The sequence below is a fragment of the Neoarius graeffei genome, chromosome 13 (assembly GCF_027579695.1).
Source record: "Neoarius graeffei isolate fNeoGra1 chromosome 13, fNeoGra1.pri, whole genome shotgun sequence".
NCBI classification, from domain to species: Eukaryota; Metazoa; Chordata; class Actinopteri; order Siluriformes; family Ariidae; genus Neoarius; species Neoarius graeffei.
In genome coordinates, this window is record NC_083581.1 from 33,259,603 (window position 1) to 33,277,164 (window position 17,562).

The following is a 17,562-nucleotide window of genomic DNA, read 5'->3' on the forward strand; positions in this document are numbered from 1 at the left end:
GTCTTTGGACTGTGGGGGAAACCGGAGCACCCGGAGGAAACCCACGCGGACACGGGGAGAACATGCAAACTCCGCACAGAAAGGCCCTCGCCGGCCACGGGGCTTGAACCCAGGACCTTCTTGCTGTGAGGCGACAGCGCTAACCACTACACCACCGTGCTGCCCTGGTAAATAATATATATATATTTTTTTGTTTACCAAATTCTAACAGAGGGTGGCATGGTGGTGTAGTGGTTAGCGCTGTCGCCTCACAGCAAGAAGGTCCGGGTTCGAGCCCCGTGGCCGGCGAGGGCCTTTCTGTGCGGAGTTTGCATGTTCTCCCTGTGTCCGCGTAGGTTTCCTCTGGGTGCTCCGGTTTCCCCCACAGTCCAAAGACATGCAGGTTAGGTTAACTGGTGACTCTAAATTGACCGTAGGTGTGAATGTGAGTGTGAATGGTTGTCTGTGTCTATGTGTCAGCCCTGTGATGACCTGGCGACTTGTCCAGGGTGTACCCCGCCTTTCACCCGTAGTCAGCTGGGATAGGCTCCAGCTTGCCTGCGACCCTGTAGAACAGGATAAAGCGGCTAGAGATAATGAGATGAGATGAATTCTAACAGAGCGCCCGAAAGGGAAAACCGAGCCGAGCCGTCATTTTGAATCCTCATTCACGGCTGTAATGCAAATTGCTTCCTCCTCGGTATACAAGTGCACTTCCATGGCAGGAAAAAAAAAAAAACTACATTTTGCCGCCTATGTAGTCCCCTATTTATACAAATAGGAGTCAGTCAGGATTCAGCCATGGTTTTGCTCGGTGGTTACAGGTTTTTAGCTTTCTCCTGAAATGTTTTCTTTTATTTCTTCTTCCTCAGGGGAGTAAAACTCGCTTTCGCTGTGAACACTGTCGTTATCGCGATCCATGATATAAAATTAATGCTATTCTCCTGAGAAATGCTGGCAAACATTTACAAGATTTTTGATAATCTTATAAATAAATCTTATTTTAAAAAATACTAAACGTTGACAAAAAAAATGCTACTATGTTTGTTGTGAACGAGCGAGTCCCCGGGGGTCCGTAACCGGGGTCCGTATTGTAGGATACCGACCCGCTCGCCAGCCAATCAGAGCGCAGGATACGGACCGCGAAAAAAATAAACTAGATTAATAGAACAGATGAGCCAAAATAATTGGGATCTTCTTTTTAATGGCTGAAGTAGAAAAGGTTGAGAACCCCTGCTCTGAATCTCCTCCTCCTGCGCCAGTTGCTTGATTGACATGTCAGTGAGCCAATCAGGCTTCAGCTTTTGGCTCGTTCTGACCCAGAGTCGGTTCAGTTGCAGTCTGTCTGTAGTGCGGTGTAAAGGCTCTGCGGCTTCCGCAGGTCGGAGAGTAACCAGCCAGCTCACAGCGGAGACAAGAGGCGCTGGAGGGTATAGATTAAATGCCTCGGGGTTCACCATGGTGTGTGGAGGATTCACCTGCTCGAAAAATGCTCTGTGCGCGCTCAACGTCGTTTACATGGTGAGTCATGGACGGCTAGCTTTGTGCTAACTCGTACACTCTGTGGCCTAGCTAGCTTTGTTTTGTCTGGTGAGCAGGTTATTATTTGAAATGTTCTGGATGACAAACAACACCGAAAGCAGAACACAGAGTTTGTTTAGTAGCACAGCTCGCGTTGGCTGTTTCTATTTGTTTATTGTGCTAATACACCGGAGAGCCGGTCGCTTAGCACTCACTCAGTCTTATGACAGCTAGCTTAGCTAACAACAACAACTTCTTTACGATAAATTATTGAGTTAAATATAAACCCGTACCGTTTGGTGTTAAATATCTATTTTGCACACATGTAACGATTTTTTTCTTCTTTTTAATGAAATAAATAATCAGACAGTGATGATTGGACAGCCAGCTAACTTTAGTTATGTATTCGTAGCCACGTCAAGCTAGCACCGGATATTGCGTCAAAAGTAACGGTTCCCCCCCGGGCCAGTGTTTTTTTTTTTTTTGTACATTTAAACATTTCTCGTTTATCGATCGTCACTTCCGTACACCTACGTTTATAGATCTGAAATTGATAACGCTGCTTCATCTGCACCGGAAATGGTTCAAAAGGACTCTGCGGAGTTGAGCACATGAGTGGTGACGTCATTTCGCAGAGGCAGCTTTAGTCATATTCAGCCATGAGAGGGACTGTCTGTCTGTCTGTCTGAGAATAGAGAAACAGGAACTTTGGTCACAGGTTGTACCTTCATCCTACGTTCACATGATATCAAGTAACTTTTTCCTCTTTATTTTCACCCGCGAGTTAAATATAAACCCAGACATCTGAGAAACATTCTGCTGCTTTTTTATTTTTTATTTTTATTTTTTATTTTGAATAAAAACGCTCATGTGGTGTTTTTCATTCTCAAAGCACAGGAAAATCTTTACATCACTTTCCCAGAAATTATTGAGTTCTGCATCATTTCAACTTGTAAATCTTCAGATGCTGTTTTTTTGTTTGTCTGTCTCAGCAAATGTGCGTGCATCTCTGTGCGTGTCTTGTCTGTGTCTGCACATGCTTCTGTCTGTGCCGGCATCTGTCTGCGCCATACATACCTGTCAACTTTGAGGTTTGAAAAAAAGGGATATTTCCCAGATTTTTAACTCAAAATAAGGGAAAATTTCGGAAAGTCATACCCTTCACCAAAAGTGGGTGTGTAGTTGAATGGGGGGGCAATTTTCTATCTAGTATTTGTGATTTCCTGTACTCTGGTGCATGTTGGTGATAGCCAAGACCCAAACTCAATATGCGTATGGTTTATAGAGTGCATTTGTGAATAAACTATACATTTATTTTTATTTGCTTTCAGTGGTACCAGTTATTTCCCAAATTAAGGGCTAAAATACGTATCTTATGTTAAAATAAGAAAGGTCATTATATAACCAGTCAATACATTCAATTCCATTGCAATTTATTATGGTTTTACCATAGTCATGGCCTCAGAACATAGATAGATAGATAGATAGATAGATAGATAGATAGATAGATAGATAGATAAAGAGTAATATAAGATATTAAACCAAGAGTGATTTAAAATGGGTAAGTTTCAGATAGAAAATAAAAGACAATGAGTGGATAAAACAGTTAATACACCAATTAGATTACACTAGGCTATTTATAAGGTCTTCGCCAGGACATACTTAATGTAAACATGTGTAGCTTACCTTTGATTATTTGGGAGGCTTTTGTTTTCCCCATGGAAAATTTCTTTGCGATGGAAGAGTCTGGGAACATTCCAGCCACGCACTTGTTGAAATCATCAAAGAAAGAGTGGCTAACGTTTTTCTTAGCTATTAGCATCGCCATCTTCACCTCAGACCTAATCAGTGTTGCCAGATACTGCTGACGTTTTCCAGCCCAAATTATGTTCAAAACCCGCCAAAATGCACTTGAAACCGCCCAACTTGGGCGGGAGTCCTCCCAATCTGGCAACACTGGACCTAATCACTTGTTCAGCCTCGCCTCCGGACGTAGTTCTGTAATTACTGATGCCTGAGAGGGCGGGGACGTGAATTCATGGCCCGACTTCCTGCTGTAAACTCCTGTCAGAGGCGCGTCATGAATTCTGGACCTACCGACTTTTTTATATTGTGAAAATACGGGACTTTTATATAATGTGAAAATACGGGATATTTTCGGGAAAATAAAAAAATGGGAAGACAGCGGGAAATAAGTCAAAATAAGGGATTTCCTGGGAAAAACGGGAGGGTTGACGGGTATGGTCTGCGCATGCTTCTGTCTGTGCCGGCATCTGTCTCTGTGTGCGTCTGTCTGTCTGCGTGCACGCATCTGTCTGTCTTTCTGTCTGCGCATCTTGTTTGTGTCTGCGCATGTCTGTTTCTGTGTAACTATTTGTGCGCATGCGTCTGGCTAGCTAGCTAAATGCTAGTAAACTAGCTCACATGTCACAGGTTGGTGCAAGCAGAATTTTACTGTTTTGAGTAATTTTTGCTTATATTAGTACATATTAGCTCTTAGTGTTTAGTCTTTGTTGTTCATATTTAACGAGTATAAAGTGTTTCAGTGCAGTAATAGTTTCCTCATCTCTGATTGGCCCATCAGTTGGTGGGGCTGCTCCTGATTGGTGTAGCAGCATGGGGGAAGGGCTTCGGGATCGTGTCCAGTATCCATATTATCGGAGGTGTAATTGCTGTGGGCTTTTTCCTGCTGCTCATCGCCATCGTTGGCCTCATCGGAGCCGTCCATCACCACCAAGTCATGCTCTTTTTTGTATCCTTTATTGGCTTTTGTTTACAGCAGCGTGTCCGTGTCAGTGTGTTGTTTGTAATGCCTCCTCAGCAGCTGTTTTTAGATCAACATTGCTATTGTGGTTTAAGCCTCTGGGTTCCTGATCACAGGGTCAGGGGTTCGAGCCCCAGCACTGCCAAGCTGTCACTATTGGGCCCTTGAGCGAGACCCTTAACCCTATCTGCTCAACCTATACACACCTTTATCCCACGTACAAGAACCACTACCATAATAAAAGATGTGAAAACAAGTATTTCCAATGTTTCAGGTTAATTTTTTTTGGTACTTTTGCAGTAATGTGGAGTAAATAAAAAAAAAAAAAAAAAAAGTACCTCCCATGGAAATTGTAGACTTTTCTCAACATATTTAAACGAGCAAACATTTCACCCTTTTGATCCAGCGCCTACAGATAAAGGTGATGAACAAAACAAGGAAAATAAGCTCTTTCAATCCTTTATTCAACAAAAATATCGATGGATGTAATATTCTTCTGTGGAGAAAGTAAGTACACCCTTGGCTTCTGAAGCTAGTATTGCCCCCTTTAACAGAAATAACAACTTGTAGGCGTTTTGTGTAATTGTCCACCAGTCTCTGACATTGGCTTGCTGAAATTTTTGACCACTCTTCCAGGCAAAATTCCTTAAGTTACAAGATGTTTGAGGGTTTTGTTGCATGTACTGCCCTTTTCAAATCCCCCCCACATCATTTCAATGGGGCTCAAATCTGGGCTTTGACTCAGCCATTCCATAAAACTCCATTAAAAAAAAATTATATATAAATTTTTTTTTTTGAGCCATTCCTTGGTGGATTTGCTCATGTGCTTAGGATCGTTATCTTGTTGAAAGGTCCACCTCCAGTTCAACTTTTGAACAGATGGCCTCATTATCTTCAAGCACTCTTCGATATGATTCAGATAAATCACAGTTGAATCAATGACTGCAAGCTTCCCAGTCCCTGAGGCAGTGCAGCAACCCCAAACCATAACATTTCCACCACCATACCTCACAGTTGGTATGAGGGTCTTCTCCTGAAAAGCCATCTTTGGTCTGTGCAGCATGCACACACTTACTGTGACCAAACAACTCTACCTTTGAGTTATCTGTCCAGGGCATGCTATTCCCAAAGGCCTGGTCTTTGCCTACATGTTCATTGGAAAACTGTTGTCTTGCTTTTTTATGTTCCTTTTGGACAGCAAAGGCTTTTTTTTTTTCTTGGAATGGTCAAGTTTGTCCGATCTCTTTCTGATTGTAGATGTATGCACTTTCACACCAACAGTCACCTGCAGATCCAGCGATGAGATTTTGGGGTTCTTGGAGATTTCTTTAAGTATCAAACCGTTTGCTCTTGGGCTGAATTTGCTGCCAGTCCTGTACAAATTGGCTGCTGTTTGAAATCTACGCCACTTGTAGATGATTTTCCTTTCAGTGGAATGATTTATTGCTAATAATTTGGAGAGCTTTTTAGATCCCTTGCCAGATTTATACACATCCACAACCTTCCCCTTTCCCTGAGGTCCTTTGAGAGCTCTTTATATCTTGGCATGATGACACCACACACTTCAGTAGTAAAGAGAACACCAGACCCTTGATATCAGGTTTAAATAAGACGGGTTCGACCTGCACCTCCATCTGCAGGAGGCTCTAATCAATGGCACCTAATCTGGAACATCCGAGTCTAATTTTAGGAACTTGAAAGTGTGATCGAATGTAAGGGTGTACGTACTTTTTTCCGTAGTGCCCTTTTATTTATTTATTTTTTAAATTTAAATTATGAATGACTACAAAATGTCAATTTTATGTGTCGTTTGGAGTTTTTCACCTTTATCTCTCAGCACTGTATCAAAGAGAGTGAAACGTTTGCTTGTTTAAATATGTTGAGAAAAGTCTACAGTTTCTATGCGATGTACATACTTGTGGGTTTTTTTCACGTGACTGTGTGTGTGTGTGTGTGTGTGTGTGTGTGTGTGTGTGTGTGTGTATATATATATATATATATATGCGCCTTTTTCACTTATTTATTTTTGGCCCAAATGTTTCAGTGGCATTCTAATAAATAAAACAAACCAATAATAACCATGTAATTGTCTAATATTATCCAAGTTGAACATGCACTAGTAGATTTTATAACCGTAGAAGAACAGAACTCAAAATGTTCTCCATTTCTGTGACAGAACGCAAGTCGAGATCATGTGAGATTGCGAGAAGGTGGTGGGGCTTTCAGGAGGTGACAGTTAATATCAAAGGTTTCAAAACGCCTACATAGATCATTCCAGATTCGTATATCGATTGGCTCACTTCCCCTTTTTACTGGGGAGAGAGAGAGTGCTTTATGGCATGTTTTAAAGTGATAACTCGTAGTAGCGAACTCCCATGTTAACTCTCTCAGAGCTCCTACACGAAACGTGTATGCTAATGAATGCTAGAATCTGATTGGTCAGTAGATGTGCGTTTTTTTTGTTTGTTTGTTTTTGTATAACAGCACGGGGAGATCCGGCTGTAACATAATCAGTAATACGTTGTTTCTATAGTAACGGCTCCTGCACAGGTGGAACGCCATCGTTGATGTGGTGTGGGGTTGTTTTTTTTTTGTTAGGAGAGGTTTATTTATGTATTTATTTGATGTTTATAGAGTTGTCTTGGTTGTGAGCACTCTTGGTCACACCTTTTTTTTGTGTGTGAGTTTGAGAGAGAGGAGGCACTGAGGAAGGAATGATTGTTTACCGCACCTATAATGTAGGTGAGAACAGGAACTAACTTGTCCTGTTACATCAGACTACAAACAAAACAAAAATGTGCAACATCTCATCTCATTATCTCTAGCTGCTTTATCCTGTTCTACAGGGTAGAGATCTGCGCGGGACAGAATTTTCAGTCCCGCTCCCACAAAGAATTATGATTTTCAGTCCCGCTCCCGCCCGCAAATCCCGCATGATGTAGACGTTTGCGTTATTTCTCATGAAAGTTCTTGTCATTGGCTTGGGGAATTAAACATGTTGAGCTTAGCTGAGCTCTCCACTGACCGATCCTTCACCTAGCGCACGTAGCGAGGGTGCGCGTTGCCAGGCGGCATGCACAGCTGAGACTTTAGAGATACCCATTGTGAGCTTCACTAGAGGAGCTCTGCTCTTCTGCCATGATCGGAGATCTCAAACACAGAAGAGCGGAAAGGAATCGGAAACGTACGCGAGATCAGACCACTGTGGCAGCAGGGGCGTGGCCAAGCAGCAGTCTGTGAATGGAGGGCGGGGTCGGGGAAGGTAAGTGGCTAGGTCATTACACCTGATGTCAATTTGTGTGTGTGTTTGTTTGTTTGTTGCAGGGATGGAGTATAAAGGGAGGGGGAGAGGAGAGAAGAGGGATTCGCTCCCCAACCACAACACGTGTGAGTGAGTGAACGAGTGAAAGAAAAAGCTGAAAAGCTCTATAAAGTGAGTGGGTGTGAACACGAACTCTCGCCTCTCGTGCTTCTGTGCTCCACCCACATCGGGGATTACTACAGTGGTGCTGAAACCCGGGACGCACACCACTCACTTTATTGAGCTTTTCAGCTTTCGTTTGTTCACTCACTCACACACGTGTTGTGGTCGGGGAGCGAATCCCTCTTCTCTCCTCTCCCCCTCCCTTTATACTCCATCCCTGCAACACACAAACACACACAAATTGACATCAGGTGTAATGACCTAGCCACTTACCTTCCCCGACCCCACCCTCCATTTACAGACTGCTGCTTGGCCACGCCCCCACTGCCACAACCACATCTGCAAATTTAGGCATCTTAAAATGTTTTTATTAATGCCAAATAAAATATCCAGCACAAATTATATATGATGTACATAAATTAATAATTTATAAATTTTATTTTAAACACGTTTTTAGTTAGCGGGACTGCAGCTTATCACCCCTCACGCCCGCAATGAGTTTTCAAAATTTGTCCCGCGCCGCACTGCTTTGCGTCGGGTCCCGCGGGAGTGCAGGGCTCTACTACAGGGTCGCAGGCAAGCTGGAGCCTATCCCAGCTGACTACGGGTGAAAGGCGGGGTACACCCTGGACAAGTGGCCAGGTCATCACAGGGCCGACACATAGACACAGACAACCATTCACACTCACATTCACACCTACGGTCAATTTAGAGTCACCAGTTAACCTAACCTGCATGTCTTTGGACTGTGGGGGAAATCGGAGCACCCGGAGGAAACCCACGCGGACACGGGGAGAGCATGCAAACTCCGCACAGAAAGGCCCTCGCCGGCCACGGGGCTCGAACCCGGGCCTTCTTGCTGTGAGGCGACAGCACTAACCACTACACCACCGTGCCGCCCAAAATGTGCAAAATGCCATTCGTAAATAAGTTAAGCATTGTACTCCTTGACAAATCACAGAAGCATTAGCAGAATAACCCACTCCAGACCAGGCTGTAATATAAAAATAGTGCACTTCACAGGGCTAGTCGTATCACACCACCCCAATTTCCTAAATCTGTCAGATTTTATAATCCTGTTTTTATCTTGGAGAACCTGGCTGATCAAATGGTATACTTTTTTAAACTGCCATGTTGTATGTAAATTGAACGTCAGAAATCCCGATGTCAGAATATTGTGAACTTTTGTAATAGACGTGTGTGTGTGTGTGTGTGAGAGAGAGAGAGAGCTGTAAGAGGAAACAAGTGCCAATGTTAAACAGAAGTGTTGGAGTAGATGTTAATACTCCGGAGTGCTGTGAACACTCAACAGGAAGTCATCACTATGAAGTCATGACACTGCACTTAATACATGATGCTTTTCTTTTACTTTAAACTGTGTGCGCGCGTGCCCCCTTCTGGGTATGATTGAGTAATTTCCCTTGACTCTTCTGTTCTCCAGTACATGGTCATTCTGTTCATTGTGTTCCTCTTCCAGTTTGGTGTGTCCTGCTCTTGTCTGGCCATGAACCAGGGTCAGCAGGTAGGTTTGCTTCATATCCTCGTTGAATGATGGTAACGGAGCAATGTTTGTCAGATCTGTACCAGAGTAAAAGCTAATTGTCATACGCTGACAGAGAATACAGCACTTTTTTTTTTTTTTCCAATTTATGATAGTGATTTAAACAATTTGTACATGTAATAAAATACTCAGGGTATGCTGTCGTGAGAAAATAAACAAGTTGGTGTGCTTTATTTTCCAATAAGAGTGGATCACTGTTTTATTCCTCTTTTACCACAGCAATTTAGTAACAACACTTTTTATTCATTAAAATAGAACGCGTTTTAAGTTGTGTGTGATGTGGAAAACATGTACTGTAAAAAATCCTGCTCTTATTACTTGCGTTATAGCAGCTGTAAAGAGTCGTTCCCTCACCAGGTTGTCTCTCTCATATATATATATATATATATATATATATATATATATATATATATATATATATATATATATAAAATTTTTTTTTTTTAAATATGTGAGTGATTCCACGCTTATGGGTACTGAAATGGGGACATGAACTTATTTTTAAAAATTCACCTAAAACCATTTCTTTTTTTACTATCAGGTCACAAAACATGTAATCTTTTTAATGAATGATATGTTAAAAGATAGCTAATTTTCTGAGATGTAATAAAAACATATTTATATGCCAAAGTCAGAAAGTAACAGAAGTGTTGTGGACGTATACATTCTCAATTTTAACAATGTAGAATTACTTTTTGAAACATAGGAAGGTGATGTTTTAGCAAATATAATTAATAAACATGTGTAGTAGAATAAACATACACATTCTTTCAATAAGATTAACATGGTATATAGCTAGATTGTAATTAATTTGTAACAGACGCGAGATGGACAATCGTAACAGAAGTAATGTAACAGACATCATTTTGGAACTCATAGGCTTGACTTTGGCATATAAATATGTTTTTATTACAGCTCAGAAAATTAAAGTTATCTTTTAACATATCATTCATTAAAGATTACATGTTTTGTGACCTGATGGTAAAAAAATAAATGGTTTTAAGTGAATAAGTCCATGTCCCCATTTCAGTACCATAAGCGTGGAATCACTCATATATAATATTTTCTCTCTTTTGAAGTTCTGACTGCAAAGTTGAATTCTGGGTAAAATGTTCTGTCGCTGTTGGAGTTTCGAGATGTTTCGCTCCTGCGCACAGCGTGTATCCTGTGTGTAAATGTTTTGCCGAGATAAAAAGCGTCCCGCGTTTTACAATTCCGGAGATTGCCGAAGCAAGTCAGCAACAATATCATGTGACCACTGTGGGGTGCGTTTGAGCTACTTTTTAATCAAAACAAGTCAGCGTGGGCAAACATGGCAGACTCGGCTCTCGCGTCAGCTAAAAGCCAGCGGAAAAGAAAAGGAAAGCCTGTCTAGTGAGTACAACTGCAAGATAGATAAAGCAATGTTAGATGACGTCATTTTTCTGGACAGATAACAATCGTTCCAGCTAGCGCTTAGCTATCTTAGCCTTAGAATGCATGAGCTGGACTCCACGGTAGCCAGTATGGAGTTACACACCTAATGTTTTGCTCTTACAGAGAAGGAAACAACACAAAAGCAGTAACGGAAAAGATAGATTCGTCTTTTGTTTCATGGATCTATTCACGAATGTCAACCACAAATTACACACCTGTGACTCTAAACTCTCCGAGGTCGATGCAGTGTCATGGTTTTCCATGCGTCACCATCTTGGTGTGACACATTTCCGTGGTTATACTAATTAGTTAAAGCTCTTCACACTCGGCTGTTTCCGTAGGGCCATACTTGTTTACCTCAAGAAGGAGGAAAGTGGTCCCGAAATGGAGAAAAAGCGACCCTCAGCACATCAAAATGATCTCATCTGCATGATCTTGTTCTTGCGGCACACAGGAAAATGACGTGCACAATTTATTAAAAAAAAAAACCTTGAACATTTCAGATGACTTTGCAGTCAGTACCTTTTTTAATAAGACAAAAAAAATGCAGCTTGTCTCGTCATGTTACAGAGAAACCTAAAAGTCCTCCGTCTTGAAGACTTTCTGTTTTGAAAAACATTCAGTATCACCTGTTACAAAGCTCTGACACCGAAGACTACTTCCAAAAATGCAAGCTAAATGTCAGCGTATGGAAACCTTTTACAACAACTGCACATTTCTCAATCTGTTTATATGGAACGTCTGCCTGTGTAAGTTGTTACCAGGCGTGTAATGATAACAGTCGGGTCACAATTCGATTCAAATCAATTTGATTTTCAGAATATTTTGAACGAAGTTTGAATGAAGAAAAATTATAACTGAAAAGACTCCTGTCTGAATCATAATGCAAAACAATGTACAGTCAGGGATGTGATTTTTCCGCGAATTCGCGGAATTCTGCTTTTTTCACCTCAAAATTTGAAAAAAAATTTCCGATTTTTCGCTCAAAAATCCGCATTCATATCCTATTCGTTCCGACTTTCAGTAATTCCGTCATTGAGATGAAACGAGGTACGTGATTGGCCCAGTGCTCTGTAACAACCAATGAACGCACTTGTTAGATAGCTGTACGTAAGCTCGCTTCAAACAAAGAGTTGAAAGATGGCAGCCTCCGTGATCGAGCGTAAAGATGCAAATCGAGTTAAAGAAATCGACAGAATAGTGAAAAACAAGTTCCCCTGGGAATGGTTGGAGAAAGAGGTTGCTACAGACATTGGACATAAGACTGTGAGACATTTGTTCAGCGATTTCGTTCTTTGGGGAGAGGGCAGAGGTCTCTGGCTGTCAAGTTTGGGGATGCTGGGACCTCCCCTGCCTGAGCTACGAGCGTGCAAAGTCGGGCTGGAGCCCGGGATAGAAACGAAACCTAAGTGAGTGAACACAGTAGTTTTGAATATCCTTAAGTGAGTGAACACTGGGGTTCTGAATATCCTTAAAGGAACAGTCCACCGTACTTCCATAATGAAATATGCTCTTATCTGAATTGAGACGAGCTGCTCCGTACCTGTCCGAGCTTTGCGCGACCTCCCAGTCAGTCAGACGCGCTGTCACTCCTGTTAGCAATGTAGCTAGGCTCAGTATGGCCAACGGTATTTTTTGGGGCCGTAGTTAGATGCGACCAAACTCTTCCGCGTTTTTCCTGTTTACATAGGTTTATATGACCAGTGATATGAAACGAGTTCAGTTACACAAATTGAAACGTAGCGATTTTCTATGCTATGGAAAGTCCGCGCTATAATGACAGGCGTACTAACACCTTCTGCGCGCTTCGGCAGCGCATTGATACGGAGCTCAGATATCAATGCGCTGCCGAAGCGCGCAGAAGGTGTTAGTACGCCTGTCATTATAGCGCGGACTTTCCATAGCATAGAAAATCGCTACGTTTCAATTTGTGTAACTGAACTCGTTTCATATCACTGGGCATATAAACCTATGTAAACAGGAAAAACGCGGAAGAGTTTGGTCGCATCTAACTACGGCCCCAAAAAATACCGTTGGCCATACTGAGCCTAGCTACATTGCTAACAGGAGTGACAGCGCGTCTGACTGACTGGGAGGTCGCGCAAAGCTCGGACAGGTACGGAGCAGCTCGTCTCAATTCAGATAAGAGCATATTTCATTATGGAAGTACGGTGGACTGTTCCTTTAAGTGAATGAACACTGTGGAGTTATGATTATCCTTTGGTGAGTGAACACTATAGAGTTATGTATATGAAGTTGACATTGCTAGAGTAGAAACTGCAGAAAAAAAGTGACTGATATGCTGGAACTGGACATGGATGCTAGCATCTTTTTTTTCTTTGAGAGTTCCTGAAGACTTGTGGATGAATTCTTATGTTGCATCATGTTTGTTTGAAAAGGCACATTCAGGTATGTTCAGCTTCTACAGTAATTGAAAGTATAAATTTTGTTTTTCCTTATACAATTTTCTATTTATTCTAATGCAGATTTAATTTAGAATGACATTTTTAGGTTTCATGTTTTGGCTTTTTGTCAGTTAAGAATCATTTGAATTTACTATAGGGGCTCAGAGTTGCATGTTGACCATTAAATTGGCTTGAATTTGTTAATCATGACAAGTTTTTTTTCTTGTGTGTTTGCTTGCCATTTTAGTACAATTTTTAAGTCAGAAAAACCCAGAACCCAGGAGCTTCGGGGGGCTTCGCCCCCCCGTGTCCCCCCACCAGGGCGTTGCCCTGGACCAGCTGGGGGCCTATGGCCCCCAGACCCCCGGCTAAAATTTTCAGATAATTTCACCAGCCCCAAATCACATCCCTGTGTACATTTTGTCTGTAGAAAACTAAATACATTAAAATATTGCTACAAACAGAGGTTTAATATTGTAAATAAACTTATAAATTCTCCTAAAAACTTGATTGAATAAACAAAGTCTCTGACAGGAAAATGATCGATTGAAATACAATGAGCTGTGTAGCAGCGTCTGAGGCACCATTTAAACCAGAAATAGAGCTCCAAAGTCGGTTAAACTGCCCGTTGTCTTCCTCCCTTTTCTCGGGCATCTTAGATCGCAGCGGTGCTGGGCTGGTGTCATTTGAAATCTACTGAAGAGCTTTTTTTTTTTTTTTGAACACACATGATTATGTAACCATACAACCTGTAAATGCATGTTGGTTATCACAATCCAGAGCGCTTGATCACTTCACTAGTGCAGAGGATTCTCTTTTGATTTTCCACAAAGGAGCGTGATCATGTGACCACCGTGTTCTCTGTATGTTTTAACTCCTGTGGATTGTGCAGATTGGGACCTCTGGTGTTGAAACGGTGAAATTTCTCCAAGTGTAGAATTAATACGATGCCGGTTTCCGTAATGTTGAACTTGTGCTGTTGTTGGTGCTTTGCAGGAGAAGTTGCTGACTTCTGCTTGGAGAGTGACGGGCAACGGGACCAAGAAAGATGTGCAGAACAACCTGAACTGCTGCGGCCTGTTCAACAGCACTGCAAACCACCAGCAGTTCCTTGAGGATATGGAGTTGTGTCATGCTGTAAGCAGGCCTGGAATTTCGTCATTTTAGGGGCAAGGTCACTTGGCCTTTTGTGCTGTCAATTATTTTAGGGCACGAAGGCCAAAAGCCAGGGCACCAAGGCCATAAAATAAAACAATGATTTTAAGTTCACATCTGTAATGAATTTAATTTAAGGACTAATGACTCTTCTGAGGAAGATTGGAGTCTCAGTCGAAACTATCAAGCAGGTAAAGAAACATCTCCTCCTACACTATGTCTGAAGATAAGAAAATATTGAACACGGGGCGTCGTGGCTCAGGCGGATAAGGCTTCATACCGTAAATCCGGGGACGCGGGTTCGATTCCGACCCGAGGTCATTTCCCGATCCCTCCCCGTCTCTCTCTCCTGCTCATTTTCTGTCTCTACACTGTCCTATCCAATAAAGGTGAAAAAGCCAAAAAAAAATCTTTAAAAAAAAATAAAATAAAATATTGAACACATCTAAACTTATCAATCCGTCAAGTCAACTTTATTGTCAAATATGCTATACATGCTCGACATACAGCACAGATGAAATTTCAGTCCTCTCTGACCCACGGTGCAAACAGGCAATGCAATAAATAAAAATAGAGTAATTGAAAAAAACAAACAATATAAACAGTATAAACACTCTAGATAGGAACTAGACATAGATTAAACACTCAAACAATATAAACAGTATAAATAAACAGTATAAACACTAGATAAAACAACAGACTAAACACTGACAATATAAACAGTGTAAACACTAGATAAGAACTACACACAGACTAAATGCTCACAGATAATATAAACAGTATAAACACTCTAGATATGAAGTAGACGTAGACAACACTCGTGTGTGTGTGTATGTATGTGTATATATATATATATATATATATATATATATATATATATATATTAGTGCTGTCAAAAATGTTGCGTTATTAACGCGTTAACTTGACTCAATTTTAACGGCGATAATTAATTTTTTTTTATCGCGAGATTAACGCTGTGTGACATGATGCCACGCCCCGCACAGCCAGAGTCCTCTGGCCTCCCCCGAAGAGCCACGGTGCTCGGCTTACGGTAGGTTTCGTTTTCCCATCGGCGGCTCCAGCCCCACTTTGCAGTGGCTGTGACAAGACGTGTTATGCTCTGCAATAAAAAAAAAAAAAAACATTGGTACAACCAGTGTTCGAACTATGCCGATATTTTCGGGGGGGTCCCTTATTTTCCCTTGGGGGGGTGCTTGCGCTTGTCTCAGAGCGCGGCTCTCCATCGCGCGCTCACTTCGGGAATGCAAATGCTTCCCGTTACACACGATTGCTATGTCAATAAACATCATTTTGCCAATATTTTAGAGACCCCCCAACATTTCCCAAATCATGTTTTCAAGGGATCTCATGTCTGTTTCAGGGGATCTCGGATCCCCCGAGTACCCCCGTAGTTCGAACGGTGAGCAAGCCCATTCACTTTTTTATGCTGATAAGAGAATTACGATGGTTTTTCATGTGACAAAAATGTGCGATTAAATTGCGATTAATCGCGAGTTAACTATGACAGTCGCCACATTAATCGCGATTAAATATTTTAATCGCTTGACAGCACTAATTAAAATATATATATATATATATATATATATATATATATATATATATATACACACACACACACACACACACACACACACGTGCGCGGTTAAAGTTCATCTCATCTCGGCATCTCATCTCATTATCTCTAGCCGCTTTATCCTTCTACAGGGTCGCAGGCAAGCTGGAGCCTATCCCAGCTGACTACGGGCGAAAGGCGGGGTACACCCTGGACAAGTCGCCAGGTCATCACAGGGCTGACACATAGACACAGACAACCATTCACACTCACATTCACACCTACGCTCAATTTAGAGTCACCAGTTAACCTAACCTGCATGTCTTTGGACTGTGGGGGAAACCGGAGCACCCGGAGGAAACCCACGCGGACATGGTGAGAACATGCAAACTCCACACAGAAAGGCCCTCGCCGGCCACGGGGCTCGAACCCGGACCTTCTTGCTGTGAGGCGACAGCACTAACCACTACACCACCGTGCCGCCTGTCTCAAGATCTGAAATATTAAATTGCAAATTTGCAGAACACTGCAACACTATTACACTCTTAACCCGAAAGTTCATTCTATGCAAACAGTTTGAGTAAATACCACTTTTAAAGATTAGTTTTATTGCATTACTTAAACAGTACGAGTATATGAGACAGTCATTGGGCATACTCATTTTTGTAATTTAAACAAACTTAAACTCTCCTGTTTTACCTCAGGCCACAGTGCTGCCCTGTTGTGATTGGCTCAAAACTCAAGACAAGTCTGTGCTTGTCCGTTGATGGCTCCAGAGGAAGTTACGCCGTTTTCTAATTTACACAGAGCAATTTAAGGTCTTTGCACTTTTGACAGCAAGCTAATTAGCATTTGTTATCGGCTGCAGTCGGTACTTGGCACGTTAAGGCCAAGTTTACATTAGACCGTATCTGTCTCGTTTTCTTCTCGGATGCACTGTCCGTTTACATTAAAACGCCGGGAAACGGGAATCCGCCAGGGTCCACGTATTCAATCCAGTTCGTGTCTGGTCCGGTGCTGTGTAAACATTGAGAATACGCAGATACGCTGTGCTGAGCTCTAGCTGGCGTCGTCATTGGACAACGTCACTGTGACATCCACCTTCCTGATTCGCTGGCGTTGGTCATGTGACGCGACTGCTGAAAAACGGCGCGGACTTCCGCCTTGTATCACCTTTCATTAAAGAGTATAAAAGTATGAAAATACTGCAAATACTGATGCAAATACTGCCCATTGTGTAGTTATGATTGTCTTTAGGCTTGCCATCCTTCCACTTGCGAGTGGTAAGTGACTTGCACACAGCGGCTCAGTCCCGAATCACTGCTCGTGCACTACACTCGCACGCTCTGTGAGCTGCGCAGGGCCGGAGTGCGCACCCTCCAGAGGGCACTCGCTGTTCAGGGCGGAGTGATTTGGAGCGCAGCCGCTGAGGAGGAAGCGATGAGCCGCACTGACACATTTCAACTTGCGTGCTGATCATGTGATTAGCGTATCCGTGTATTGGCGTTGCTGTGTGCACGCTAATCGTTTTTAAAAACGTTAATCTGATGATCCGCTGATACGGTCTAATGTAAACCCCACCTAAAAGTGGGTCAATGTTGTAATGACATAACGTTACTGTACAAGCAATGCTTATTTAACGGTAACAAACTTAAGCCCTATATGTTGAAATTCCTCTCTTATTCGTTCGTTAATTTATCACACAGTCTTACCTCAGTCAACTTCTTCCCTCCTTCTGTGAAAATTCAACATCTCAGACGCGGA

The 17,562-nt window shown here is 42.2% G+C and overlaps 1 protein-coding gene across 1 annotated transcript in view; it reads left to right on the forward strand.

The window, feature by feature from the left end:
- The first annotated feature begins 1,281 nt into the window (after positions 1-1,281).
- tspan31 (tetraspanin 31) overlaps positions 1,282-17,562 on the forward strand; it is a 30,634-nt gene continuing 14,353 nt past the window's right edge. Inside the window, exons 1-4 of the mRNA XM_060937588.1 lie at positions 1,282-1,500; positions 4,085-4,252; positions 9,130-9,210; positions 14,067-14,207. Of these exons, the coding sequence (XP_060793571.1) occupies positions 1,438-1,500; positions 4,085-4,252; positions 9,130-9,210; positions 14,067-14,207 (453 nt within the window). The 5' untranslated portion in view covers positions 1,282-1,437. The remainder of the gene's footprint in view (positions 1,501-4,084; positions 4,253-9,129; positions 9,211-14,066; positions 14,208-17,562) is intronic.